This window comes from Pinus tabuliformis, chromosome 3_2, assembly GCF_031772625.1.
Source record: "Pinus tabuliformis cultivar Carrire ecotype Pingquan chromosome 3_2, CPIR1, whole genome shotgun sequence".
Classification (NCBI taxonomy): Eukaryota; Viridiplantae; Streptophyta; class Pinopsida; order Pinales; family Pinaceae; genus Pinus; species Pinus tabuliformis.
In genome coordinates, this window is record NC_142302.1 from 515,883,762 (window position 1) to 515,898,935 (window position 15,174).

General features: G+C 35.5%; 1 protein-coding gene across 1 annotated transcript; it reads left to right on the forward strand.

Annotated features, from left to right (window-relative positions):
* Window positions 1-9,638: 9,638 nt before the first annotated feature.
* LOC149181591 (uncharacterized) lies at window positions 9,639-11,256 on the forward strand. Its single transcript, XM_089416652.1, has 2 exons — window positions 9,639-10,137; window positions 10,663-11,256. Exons 1-2 carry the CDS (start codon window positions 9,942-9,944, stop codon window positions 10,935-10,937), a joined length of 471 nt encoding a protein of 156 aa, XP_089272778.1. The 5' UTR covers window positions 9,639-9,941; the 3' UTR covers window positions 10,938-11,256.
* The last annotated feature ends 3,918 nt before the right edge of the window (window positions 11,257-15,174 follow it).

The following is a 15,174-nucleotide window of genomic DNA, read 5'->3' on the forward strand; positions in this document are numbered from 1 at the left end:
TATTTCGCCCTTCAGTACCTTTGCAAATTTGTATGATTGACCTTCGTACAACCCTAACCAACGGTTCAGGTACTTTCACGCTGCTATGTCAATGTATTGTATAGGTTCCAAAGTTATCTCAAGCGTTTCACTTATTCTACCAAACAATTACAGTTATTGTCGCATAAACTGACATTCTTACATGCGTTCAATTAACATATATACATATATTCACACATCAAGTAAACACTGTAATATAAACCCAGATCACAATATAATCAGATGCATTAGCAGAGACTAATTACACAATAATTGTAGAATACTTCTTTTTATTGATATTTCCAGTTTAATACAGAATCTATCCACCCTTCGCACACAGCTGCAGAGGTCCACACACTCAGTTGCGGACTTGTATCCTAGGCCTCTGCGCACTCAGCTGTAGAGCCTCTACCTACACTAAGACCCAAAAACACTTAGACTACTCCACTCTACTTCGCTACTAACTCTTCAATTTTTTTCCTTTTTCTACTACCTAGAGCTTACTTACTTAGCTCATTTTATACAATCCCATGGTCCACGAACCATGGTTAGATCTTTACATCCAACTTGACACTTACAAAATAAGGGTGGACAGCCCTTTATGACTCTTGACACCTTTGCACTCCGCGACCACAAAATGCGGAGACTTTACAACTTTATTACAAAAGTGTCCCAAAACTGCTCTTGGGGGAACCTGTTCCCAACAGGCCCCCGAAATAAACATGGTGACTCGCCCTCGAGTCACTCTTTCGACGTGGAGATCTTAGCACGAAGACCTCCCAGCTCGACCTGTATGACTTCCACCTTGGCGTGCACTGCATGGCCACCTGCTTCACTTCTTTAACCAATTGCTTTATCGTTGATCCTGAACTGTCAGTCTGAAGCTTCTGTTGAGTTTCTTGCAAACTAGCAAGCTTGTGTTCAATGGAGTCCGTGACCGAATAAGCCTCGTCCAACCAAGGCTTCAAGCGCGCCTTTAACACTACTTCTTTGTGCTAAGCCACATGTACCTGTTCCTTAAGTGTTTTGGCCTCTTGTAGCTTTGCAAGTCTCTGCGTGAGGGCGACAGTGCATGTTGTTCCTTTCACCTCATCATAGCATTGCTGCAGTTCTCACACCTTTGTCTCCAGCCTCTCTACATTAGGATCTTCTTGCAAACTGGTCAACACCTCCAACGATTGTTCAAACAGCCTTGTGCAGTCTGCTACTGCACTATCTACTGTCGCTATCGCCTCTGTGACAACATTTGCGCGCTGCTCCTTTACTTCTGGCGGAGTTGAAGGTTGGGCCTTCAACTGCAACTTTGCAATCTAGAGGTTCAGCTCCAGCTTAACCTTGGCCAACTCTGGAAAGACTTACAGGAACGAAGGAAGAAAGGGTTCTGAATATAGCCCACTAATTCTACCAAACAATTACAGTTATCTTCACGTAAACTAACATTCTTACTTGCATTCAATTAACAGATATAATATATTCGTGCATCAAATAAACATTGTAATATAAACCCAGATCGCAATATAATCAGATGCATTAACAGAGACTAATTACATAGTAATTGCAGAATACTTCTTTTTATTGATATTTCCAGTTTAATACAGACTCTATCCACCGTGCGCACACAGCTGCAGGGGTCCGTGCACTCAGCTGCGGAATTCTACCCTAGGCCTTTGTGCACTCAGCTATAGAGCCTCTACCTACGCTAAGACCCAAAAACACTTAGACTTCTCCACTCTACTTCGCTACTAACTCTTCACTTTTTTTCCTTTTTCTACTACCTAGAGCTTACTTATTTAGCTCCTTTTTATACAATCCCATGGTCCGCAGACCATGGGTAGATATTTACAACCGGCTTGACACTTACAAAATAAGGACGGACAACCCTTTATGGCTCTTGACACCTTCGCGCTCCACGACCACAAAATGCGGAGACTTTACAACTTTATTACAAAATTGTCCCAAAACATGGGCTTTTAGCCCCAAAAATTCTCTTAGGGGAACCCATTCCCAACACTATGCTTCAGAATACTTTTCACTTGGATGCTTAGTTGTACTTGCTTGTTCCATACTTTGATTTAGTAGCCCTTCATGACTTCATCCTGATATTGCTTCAACATCAAATGGTGCTTTTGCTGGATGACTTCTTCATCATGACATCTTTGTACAGTTGAATCAGTTATCTGCACCTTACTATCTCCAAGGCCTTCATAGGTGTCAAGCATCCTTTGACCTTTTTCTTCCTTTGTCATAGTTTTCATGCTTTATTTCAAGAGGTGTCTCTAATGGATCTTGTCAGATAGTGATTCTTTGTGACCACGGTGTTCTTCACATGCTTGATCTCTTTCTTCATTTGCTCCTTCATGATCTTTGTCATCATTTTCTTCTTCTTGGATTGATTAGTCAACAACCTTATACTCCTTATGGGAGAACTTCTTTATGTTGACCTTCATTGCATTGTAGTACGTGCCTTCGATGATATCATTGGTGAAAGAGATCCTTTTATTCTTGATCGTTCTTCTAGAACTTTTCCCATGATTTAATAATACATATGATGACTTGACTTAAACATTGATGCATACATACCTCATCTTGATTCTTCTTTGATCATATTGGCTTCATTTGATAGTTCTTCTTGATTGGTGTAGCCTTTCTTTCTTCATCTTTTCTTGCCTGCATATCATCCTTTCTTGAATCCCATGAATGGGACTCCCAATGAGACATATACTCTTATTTATCAACCTTCTTTTGAATATTCTATTAGAGGATCTTGAATACCCTTATCCAGCAAATGTTTCTTCCTTTGATGATGGAGGCCTTTTAAGAATTCTAATCATGATCAATTATTCTTTCATTATGGATGAGGTCCTATAATAGGTAGGCTTCTTCTATATGAATATATTGAGCTATATCCACACCATGATCCTATATTCTAGAAGATATATTTAACCATGCAATCTATTCTATCTCTATATGTTCCTATACTACTCAAAACTTTGAAAGAAGACTTTAAGTAAAGAGGTTGACTTAGTCATAGTAGAGATCTGGAGGATCTTCATTTTTCTACTTCTTGTCTTCTTCTTTCACTTCTTGAGTTAAATGAGCTTCTTCCCTTTTTTCTTGTTGTTGTTGTCCTTATTAAGTTTAGGACAATCCCTTTTACAATCTCCATATTCTTGGCATCCAAAGCATAGGACTTTGGACATATCTCTATTCCTTCATCTTTGTGGACCAAATTTTCCAAATTTTCCCTTTCTCTTGGCCATGGTAGCAAATGCTTACTCCTTTGATCCCACATCATCTTTTTCTTTGAGTCTATTTTCCTCTATCTTGTAAGAGACCATAGTTCACTTAGTCGAGTAGCTTCCTTCTTGGCATATATGCTTGATGTGAAGTTGCCCCAATCCTCAAGTAGAGAATTGAGTACTAAAATTGTCATTTCTCTATCATAAATGACTTCTCCTAGATCTTGAAGTTGATCCCTCATCTCAGAGATCTTCATGAAGTAGGGAGCTATTCCTTCCTTTGATATCTTCATCTTGTACAAATCATTTCATAGAGATATCACTTCTCCAGCTGTGCTTACCGAGAATAGCTCTATTAGCTTGTCATAGATTTATTTTGATGTTTCAAATTTGGAGACATAAGGAATGAGAGAGTCCTTGATAGATTCTATTAGAATCCTTTGAGCTCTTGTCTCATCCTTATTGTACTTGGCTAAGGCTTGAGTTTGTTCCTTAGCGGGGATAGCGATATTCCCTTTGATGTGATTTAGAAGTTCATTCTCTTTGAGAAGTAAATCAGTCCTCTTTTTCCATGCAAGGAAGTTATTGGTCCCAACCAATTTGTTGATTTCCTTGAAAAAAGACATTGATGTATATTTAGAAGGGGACATATACTTACTTGATAGAGTTTGAGATGTAGTGGACTTGATTTCTTCTTGAAGACTTGATGGCTTGTCTTCCTTCGATCTTGATGTTCTTCAAGTTGCTTTCTCCAAATGGACTTGCTTGATGATGATATTTTCTTGATGACTTGTAGCTTGATGTAGGTCCCTCTTTGATTTTCTCTTCTTGTAGGTGCCTTTATATAAGGCTTTTCTTCTTGTTTTGTAGTCTTCCTTGATGAATAGTAGATAGTAGACCTTCTTGTCCTTGATGTGATTGAGACTTCTTGGCTTGATGCTTCAACCTTGTAGATGTTATTGAGATGTCATTCTTAGATGAGTCTTCTTATGAGTGTTCTTTAGATGCCCTTCCCTTGATGTGTCAACTTAGCTCTGATACCATGTTAAAGAATCTAGGGAAATGGGGTATAGTAGGATTCTTCTAGACTTGATAACAATTTGTGAAGCTCTTTTACAATTTATCTTGTTAGCTTAATCTTCTTCTTCTTATTATTAATGCATGTGTGTTTACTTCATCAAACTGCTACCAAAAACATAAGAACAATAACACAAGATGTTGGCTCTCTGCCATGGAAAAATCGCTCTCTCTTAGAGAGGAAAACCCTTTCGTAAGTTTCTCTTATTGAAGCTTCTTATTGATCAATGTCAAACCCTACACCCTTGATAAGATTATCCTCAAAGCACAAGTCAAGTCCTTCCTTCTTTCGGTACTTTGTTTCCTTCTTGTTATGATAGCTCTAGAAGATATATTTCTCCTTGATCCTTAGTGAAGTATTTCACATTTGAGGAGTCCTTTCTCCCTTGCCCAAATGAGCTCTTTCTTGAGATATAGTTGCAGACTTGTTATAATAGTAGTGCAGCCTTATTTCTTCGCATGTGTGAGGGGATTCCTTACGAGATATACCTCTTCCTTCTTTGCTTGGGAGAGCTTCTTTTTCGCTTGAGTGAGAAGCCTTATAGGCCCACTTTGATTGCCCAACCAATGAAATTATATGACTGTGATAGTAGTGATGTAATTACCGCAGGAAGAGGCTCCTTTCTTCACACGTGTGACTATAATAGGCCTTAAGACAACCCTATTACACTTCAGTATTCTTCCTCTTTTCTTTGCTACCCTTGGAGGCTCTTCTTTCGTCCTTCTATTACCTTCACTTCCCTTTATCTTTCTTTCTACCTTCGCTAATTTCAGAAGTGAAGAATGCTTGTCGTTGGAGGAGTGGACAACCTCTATATATAGAGGTTTGTCCCTCCTTTAGGCTGACTTGAGGCCGACTTGACTTTTCCACTTCAAATTTTCTTCTTTGGTGATTGCATTGCTAGGAGAGGACTTGTGACTTTGCTTGGAGGAATATCTTTGACTCTAATACATGGTGTAACATGCCCTTAAGGTCTTCAACATTTTCTTTTGACTCTTTGACTCACTTATAACACTATAACATGTGCTAGACCTATTTCAATGAGCAAGAAACTCATTGATAAATATAACAAAAATAATATTTCTTTTCTTGAATAAATACAAATATCAAAAGTACATTTATGAAGACCAAACCTAGTTACACTTTCTTCAACATTGAAGTCCAGCCACTTAGTCACTAAAGATTCTCCTTCCAACCTCAGGGTCTCCATGTGGCTCTCCCACCAAGTCAATACATGGTCCTCTAATTCTTGCCGCATAAATGAGATCTTTTGTCCTTCCTTAGTGATTCAACTTTAGAGCGTCGATCTCACCGTGGTATGGCTTGATATCGACTTTTTCTTCCATTTTCATTAGAGATTGATTCACAACACTTGAACTGGGTTGATATTTTCCAAATTCTTTCTTAGATTGGTTTTTTGTTTCTTCCTGATCTCCCAATCCTCCTTCTGATTTGTCCTCTACATTTAAACCCCCATCTTCTCCAAATATCCCAAGCTTATTGCTCAGCGATGTCATGAGGAGGTTTACATTGCGATCTATGTATGTGACTTATTGTTCTAGTTGTGAAAACCTCACATTTCCAAGATCACGAGGTTCATTTACAAATTCATAGGCCATGATTACTGTTTTATGATTTTCGGCCCCACTAATCTAGATCCCTTGTAAATATCCACAAAATACCCAAAGAAACTTGCTCTGATACCAATATGATCCATAAAATGTCGTGGATATTCCACTAGACAGTTCGTCACAACATATCTAGTGATATTATATTAAAAATCTGAAATTCTACACTATAATAGATTTATTAAATTTCTAGATTTGTAGATTTTACTATAATTAGTGCATGCGTGTGAATGGAAATTATGAATAAAATAGAGAATAACAAAATAAAATCTCACACACACATAAGACACAAGATATGCTCTTGGAAACCCTTTCGGGAGAAAACCCAGCTGGAAGGTGAGGTTACTTCGCTCTCTTTCTCTGTTTGGAAATATGGTTGTAGGTACAAAGAAGAGTGGCCTATGGCCCATGGGCTGCTACAATGTATAAATCCTCTTTGTGTGTTCTACCTCCTATCCCTCTTTGCTATTTTTGCTGAGCTATGGAACAAATGCACTCGAAAGAATGGAATCTCTTCCTACTAGTGATCAGGTTATAACACAACCCGATAACCTACTAGTGGTTAAATTTGACTACATCAACTCTTTACTAGAGTTACAATATAAACTATTCTAGAGTATTTTACTTCATAATCATATGGTTAGCCCTTGTTTTCATGAATAATAGGGGTTGACGCAGCATCATCTCGAATTATAGGTGTGAAAATAAAAAGGTCAACTTCTGAGTAGCATAACTTTCGTATACAAACTCTGATTGACGTGCTTTGGAATGATACTTGTGTGTAGAATAGCATGAAAAGGTGTGGGGATAAAGATGAAAATTTTTATCCCTAAAAAACATCATTTTATGCCTCAAAACGCTCCTGTAGGGTTTCAGATATTGTTTCGCTAAATTAGGTCATGCTAGTAAAAACGGTCTCGTGAGTTGATTCCTCCATTTTTTCCACTATGAATGCATCAAGATGGATTAAAAACAATATAATCATCCAATCTGTATCAACAACATGGCTACTCCTTGGATGAGGAATTAAAGTTTGCATCCAATGAGTGCTCCCACTCGAAATTTGAGTAAAATTGTAGGGAGATAAGTTAAAAATACAAGTTGAAAAAATAGTTTTTTCTTTTTTCCCTCTAAAATTTGATGATGTAATGTAATCTTATTTTATTATTTCCATTATTATTTTATAATATTCCTTAGGAGGCCCATTTTAGACCTCAAAGTTTCTCTAATGGTTGTGTCCTAAGGACTAATCTTGGAGAAGCCTAAAATTCAATCAAGAGGAATAATTGTTGTATGCCCTCGTACAGTGAACAAGGAGGAGATTTGTCACTATTAAGAGGGAATTTTTTGGAGCCTTAAGATCAATGTGTGAAGGAGGCATATCCTTGATATGAGGGTTGATTGATGAAGTCCTTATGATCAATATGTTTGAAGAGTCAAACTATTGATAGAAGGAAGATTTTGGTGATGCCCTAGTTTAGGGATTTGGTGGTGCAAATCACCAATAAGAGGACAAATTTGGAAGTCTCTATGAGTTGGCAATCTTGAAGGAGCAAGAGAGTAGCTAGTGGGAAGTTTTGATTGAATACCTCAAATTACTCATCTTTGGAGCAGCAGGAGTGATTGATAGAGGTATTTTGAGGGCCTGAAGATGCAAGCATTATGAAGTTGCAAAAGTCTTATGAGCAACAAAAGAGGTGGTAAAGGACTTGCTAGATGTGCTCAAGGTACGCGGACTGAAAGGATGAGTGAGTGCTCCTTCAACAAGCAATTCAAGTGTACTTTGTTCAAGGAAAGATTGGTAGTCATAAGTTGTTAACTCCAATCCCTAGTTGTCCTTGTATAAGGGTTGTATGTAAGGGCCATGATCCTTGGTAGGAGAGCCTACTTTTGTTTTATTAAAGTTTGTAATATAACAAGTTTGGGTTAAAATTGTCTTGTGTACTGAGTTGATTCATTGTTGTACGGTTTCCAATGTGCAAAGTGCTAGCGTTGTGGTATTTCAATGTGTTTATGATCGTGTTCTTAGACATAGACCTGTAGCTAAAGTGTCGTAGAAAAATCAGCAACATGTCCATCAGTTTGCCAAATATGTGTTACGTTTTCTTTGAAGATGAACGAAAACTAAACACACAATAAAGGACTCTAGTCCTATTAGATTTCAAATTTAGAGTATTAAATAACATTACTCTATCCTAATCACTAACCATATATACTATGAAATAAAGTTTATTCTTTCATTCATCAATATTCAATTCCAAAAAACATATTTAACTTATCTATTAAAAATTCACCATAATAATAATAAAATTTATACTTATTCATTTTTCCTTTATATTAAATACTTAAATAAATAAAAGAATTTTAAAATAAAGAAATATTTTTAATATTAAAAGTTTATGTTTGGATATAGAAAATGAAACATTTATAACTAAGAATTGATGATAGAAAATGAAACATTAATAGCTATGAATTGTTATAGGAGTTGTCTTTAGTGCGATTTTTTGGAGATTTCGGTGATGGAATCCGGCGGGAAAAAATTGAGGTTAAATCTTGATTTGTATTATTTAAAATGGTTTTTTAACTGCATATTTGGATTCAACACCCTGAAAAACCCCTAGGACGCTTTGATTGTGCAGAAATTAGCTATCAAACTTGCGATTTCAATAAATTGTTGCCGATTTTAGAGAAATTTGACCGGAAAAACCCACTGGAAAAGCTTCCAAAAAGTCTCACTAAAAACAACACCATTGTTATATAAATTGTTAAATGTGTGTAGAGAAAAAATGACATGTATCACCATGACATGAAATATGGCTGTCACGGTCAATCCAATCAATTAATAAACCCCAATCGGACGAGCGTTTAAGTACACGATTTTCGTTAAACACCCCACTTTATTATTCCTGTCTCTTAAAAGCCAAAACAAAGGGTTACGCCACCATGATAAAGATGGAATACCTAACCAGAGCTTATGACAAAGGAGGCCGCCACAGTTTGGGGCAGAAAAATAATGGAAATTTCTATATTATTTTTAGAAAATTTGGTAGATTTTTATTTTCAAATTTTAGCTAAAATTTTCAGTACCGTATTATACGAAATTGTGACCTCATTAAACAACACCGATTAAATGGCCCTGGGAAAACGTCAGGTGAAATGAATGAATACAGCTAGGAAGGCTTCATCAACAAGTAATCCATGATAAGAAGGGTCCCTCATTATTAAATTGGGAAATTAGTGAATACCCCTCGCTGTCTTCTGTACTGTGCCAGAACACAAACACTCGTGAAGGGGACAGACCAGGGCAGATGCCATACGGAACAAATATGGACACCACAACCAACGGGAGCCTTCGCTCGTAAAGCACGAGAATAGGATTGATGGTAGCTCTACCTGATCTCATTCAATGCCCAAATGACAAATCAGAAAGAGCCCAAAGAACAAACACCTACTGCCATAATTTGACATTATCAGCTCCATACCCACATGTTTCATCAATATCCAAAAACTGAAGTACGGTCATGGCCAGCTGGAAAATTTTAAAGAGATGAAACAAGAGGCACTAGCGATGATAGGGAGAGGTCTTTTTATCTGCGTGTGACACCTTGAACCAGAAGAATCCCATGTATTTGACAACTTGCTCTGTGCTTATCCATACTGCCGATGGGAGTTGTGTGGATTAACCTGCGTAGAGTGCGGGGTATTTAATATATATTCGGAACTTGAACCCACTTACTCATTCATCATTTCTTCCGCTTCTGCAAGTTTTCTCATGGCACCCACCATTTCATGCCCCTCTGCATAGTGTTTTTTTAATGGACATTTGATTTTCCTTCTCCCGAAAGACAACTCACAATCTATATTATATCAAATCAAATCAATACCCTGGAAAAGAAATTCATAATTTGTATTAGTTGGTGACATTTTTTCTTCAGCCCAGCAAGCAGTATTTTAGTATTGAACACGCATTTCTTAGCCATGTATAGGTCTGGTACTGGGTTCTGTAAGTTGGGTTTCAGAGTCCGTGCAGGGGAGATCTACGACAGGGAGGAAGAAGAAATAGATAAATATTCACAGTTGGGTTGCAATGCGGAGCAGGCAGTGCATCTCATTCCATTCATTTTGTTAGCATGTCTTCTGGTCCTTTACATTTTCTCTTATACTCCAGTTGAAGGTCAGTATCCTAATTTCTGTATTTTGCCATTCATTCAACTCATTTGTGCGGTAGGTGTTAACAGTATTTTGGGCTTATACATCAAGATAAATCAAAATCAATTTGAAATATATTGAATTTATAGTGTAATTTGAATGGATTTAATAGTTAAGAATATGTGTTCAATAGTTAAGAATATAGGTTTATTTCTACGAAATAGTTAAGAGTGTTAAATACAAAACCTCAACTTTTTAAGAAAGTTATCACTTCAAATCCAAAACTTTGGCCAACTTTCAAATCCCTGTAAAAAGATTCCTTACCCACAAACAAAAGATCTCGTGTGAATTTAGTGTTGATTTGATATTTTCTTTATTAAAAGCCAAATGATCCATGCACTTCTTTGTTTTGTTTCATCTGGTTAATGTGTGCATAACGATAATAATGCCAATGCAGGTTCTGTGTTCATAACGATAATAATGCTAATGCAGGTTCTGTGTTCAAAATTGTGTGGTGACTGCATCTCTAATATTTATAATAGCAATGCAGGTTCTGTACCTGGAAATGGCTCTGTAAAGGAAGTCAAGCCTGCAAGCATTTCGATGGGAAGTAAGGCTGAGGTGCTGCCAACATTCTCGGTGTATAACCATAGGAGATTGCATCAGGTTCAGAAGCAGCAGCAGCAGAAAATAAAGAAGGATTTTCCTAAGCAGCAGAAAGAGACCAGTCGTCCTGTTGTGAAAGGCAACAAGCATGTCATAAGAAGAACCCGGCCGAACAAAATTTATTTTCATAGGAAAGTTGGGATAATTCATAACAATTAGTACGCTGATTCTCTCTGGGTTACAGATGTATTGGAAATGAATTAAAACTTTGTATTCATCTTGACGAGATCCTCTTGTAATGGAACCTTGATCACAGAATTGTTGTAGTACATTTCTGTTCTTGGTTTGCAGAAGACAAATTTTCCCAAGAAAACCTTATTGAATCAGGTATGCAAATGTTGCTGAAGAAAAGTATTAGGTGTTGGTCAGATGCTGCTTGATTTAGCCTATGTGAATATGGGTTCCTTCAGTGTAAATCTCCATAACAGTATTACTCTTAATGATGTTCAAATTTAGTGTGGGCTCCATTTGGTTCTTATCTACTCTTGTTTTCTGGTTTACCAGTTTCAAATGATCTGACAGCATCCGATTGTTACTTGTGTGTGTTTTGAACACTAATTCAGTTGTTGGAACCTTGGAAGGCCTGTGAAAACAAATTATTTGGAACACTGTAATAATTGTATTGAGCCTATTGTGTGACATTGTGCTGGATGGTATAACTTTGTTTTAACATTTTTTAGGGTTGGTTATAAAAGAAATTGAAAGTTTGGAAAAGGAATGGTTGCAAAAGAAACATTAACCAAGTTATAATTGAATTTTTTAATTAAAAGTATTAATTATATTTGCATTTTACAATTCACTCTTGAGACTTTTTGTGCCATTACTTCTCTCTAAATTAAATTAAAAAATGCGATTAAAAAAAATCACTTTAAATCAAGTAAGTTTTAAAATAAATATTATTTTATATTTTTGAATTAAAATTAAAAAGAAAAATAATTTTAATTTCATTATCAATAGTAATTAAATGGATAGTAGAAATTTAACTTCCATAAAATAATCTTTAATTTTTTTAATAATATTAAGAGAAAAAATATTGAGATTTATCTTCAAAGTAGCGATGTTCTTTTTTCTTTTTTAATTAAACCAATCTAGATCCATATTAATTCTAGATCTATCAAATGCCAAGAGGGATCAAATCTCTAGAGGTGCAAACCTCTTTTTTTAGTGCAAAACTTGAGGAAAGGTTTGCACCTCGAGATTGGATCCCTCTCAGGGATTCATAGATCTAGAGTTATGATGGATCTAGGTTGGTTAGGTTGTGCAGAGTCACATAAAATTTGTTGAATATCTAAGTAGAATGACCATTTTCTTTTAAAATGGATAGAGTATTAATAAGTAAAATGATGAAAAACTATGACATAAAATTTTTCAATCAAATCTCTTAAGATGTCATCTTCTTTTAAAGTGAAATGCAATTTGATCTCTCTCATCCCTTAGTAGATGGTTAAGATGGATCTAAGTTGGTATAGTATATATGTAGTTGACATTGAAATATTTTATTTATAATTCAGGGTCTTCACATTAAAATGTTAAAACATGCCCCCTCATATTTTTTCATATATGCATACATTTAATTATTTTTATTATTAATATTTTTGAAAATATTACTTATCAAATCCATATTAAAATTTGAAAGAAATACAAATCTTGCTCATAATTAGAAAGCAACTATTAATGGAATAATAATCTTCTCTCTGTTTCATGTTAAAAAAATTTACTCAACATGTGAATTGGAATATTTTATTTATAACTTACATTATTTTTTTGGTTATTGACATTTTAAAAATCTTATATATCAATTTCATATTAAAAATGAAATAAATTACACATCTCCCTAGTTATGGAAATTGAAATTATAAGATTTTTTATTTTTTATTTTTTATTTATTTATTTATTTTTGTTCATTTAGATATAAAATTATGTTATTGAATATGGACATTGAAATAAATTACTTATAGTTGATAGTAAAACACTTTTTTGTTATTAATATATTTTTAATTTAAATATCACATGTAAATTGATGGTAGAATGAATTACACATCATATAATATCAATACTACTATTTTTTGTCATCTTTATATTAAGTAGTGAAGAAATTACATTTCTTCCTCGAAGTAGAGATTCCTCCTCATACTATAAGGTAATTTTTTTTTGAAGTTATTTAAAATTAAGGTGCAAATTAAAATATTTTAATTATAGTTGACATTAATTTCTTTTGTTGTTACTATTTTTAATTGTTAATTTAAAGTATTATTTACTATTTTTAAATGTAACGTTATGTGATAACATCTCTCCATATTGCGTTGTAGATCATTTGAATCCAATAGTATTCATTAAAATCAAGGCAAACAATTAATTCAATCACACTTATACTAATGCAATCCAATAGTATTCACTGAAATCAATGCAATGAATTAATTAACATTGTTTATAATGTATTCTTTATAAGGTATAAATTAATGAATTTAGATGGGATTTATTTTTATTAAATTGTAACTATATGTTTAGTAAAGTAACCCATATACATGAACTAAATATTGGCATCCATTTCAAAGTGGCTGGCTTTTATCAAGTGCTGCATGCCCAAATTATATTAATTAATAAAATTTAACTTTTAATTTACAAATTATATAATATAAAATATTTTAAATTTTTGTCCGAACTTTTCTAAAAAATATAATAGCATTTGAAGTACAACAATTCAATAACCAAATAAGTAGAATAAAAAATTTAATTCAAAGTTTTTCTTTTGATTTTAAACCTTGCATTTTCTAACATATTTTTGCCCAAATTTTGATGTATATTGGCATATTTTAGGATGATGTTCCTCCTTCAAAGTTTATTTCTAAGGAATACTCCTTTGCTCTTTCACACTCATGAATTCATTTTCTTGTATTTCACTTTACTTGTTCAAGTGGCACTTTCACAAATTTTATTTGTGCTATGCTCTTTGCTCTTCAATACTATTCTTTGTTCCAAATTTCATTATGCCTCTATATTAAAAAAATGCAATCCGTTGTTATATATTCAAATAAAATCAATTCAATAGTATTCACTCAAATTAATACAAATAATTAATTTAATCACACTTAACCTAATGCATCCAACAGTACTCACTGAAATCAATGCAATCAATTAATTCAATCACACTTAAACTAATTCAATCTACTTCTATTTAGTGAAATCAATGCAATCAATTAATTTAATCATACTTAAATTTATACAATCCAATAGTATTAATTAAAATCAATATAAACAATTAATTCAATCACACTTAAACTAATACATCTAATATGGTGGACGAGAGTGCAACTAGGGTTTTGAGCAATGGAAATAGATGTAGATAGGATCAGGACGGCCTGCAGGTGGAGGCCACGAGGTCTAGACAACGACAAGGCCGCGTACGGAAGGCAGCCAGCTGGAAGCTGCTTAGGTAAAGGCGTCAGAACAGAGCCAAGAATCGATGACAACAAGGTTAGGTCAGCGATCAAGCTCTAGGGCGCATCTGAAGGAATCACATGTGCGACGTAAGAAGGCAGCAATGGGTATGAAAATGGGGTTAGTAAAATAATTTTCAAGTTTAACTGTGCCCAGATCACTGCTTGCAATCGGTGGGAATGGAGGAGGTTTGATTATCAGAAGAATTTACGGCCAGTTGTTACCTAGATACAGTCAGCCTTTCCTAGGAAATAGCCGGCAAGAGGATGGGTTTCCTGAACAATAACATTGAGCTAGACCCCGAACCTGGAGATATCCTATCGGTCTGGGGCCTGGAAGTCACAGAGAAAAATATAGAATGATACATCTGCCCAACTAGAAGCCTAGGGCAAGAAACGCGTGGCTCGACGGAGGTCTGGAACAGAAAGGTTACACCAGACCATCTAGAAGGTAATTCTCGTCTACCCTTCCTAAGAACCTGGAAGGAGTTCCCTCGCATACAAGAGCAGCAGCCTCAGAGCAACTTGGAAGGAACAACAGCAAAAAACCCATCTGTAAGTTCACCAAAAACCCTCTCTCACAACCGATTTTTCTCAGGAGGGTTGGAAGATGTGGTAATCAGCTGCGGGTTAGGGTTAGGGACCGCAGAAGGGCTCAGAGCAGAGCTGAAATTGGGGAAGGTAATGCAAGCTGCAAAAACCCAAAACCCCTATAGTCACTGGTAGCAGATACAAGAATCACTGAATGCGGACCCAGGGGCCGCATGGCCTCTCAACCTTGAAGTCGGACCGGGCAAAGGATCGACAACAGAGAAGGGACCGAGGATAGAGGAGGAAGCTACACTCAGAGGGAACAAGGAAATCAAAGAAGAAAGGGAAGTTGGAGGAGGAAACAAGGACGATAGAACCCTCATTCAGGAGGAGAGGAGATTGAACAAAACCCTCCAAGAAGTAGCAGA

Bases quoted from the DNA above. Each gene is read 5' to 3' on its own strand.
- LOC149181591 (XM_089416652.1), top strand. From the start codon at position 9,942: ATGTATAGGTCTGGTACTGGGTTCTGTAAGTTGGGTTTCAGAGTCCGT. The intron at 10,138-10,662 runs GTCAGTATCCTA...ATAGCAATGCAG, and splicing joins CTCTTATACTCCAGTTGAAG to GTTCTGTACCTGGAAATGGC.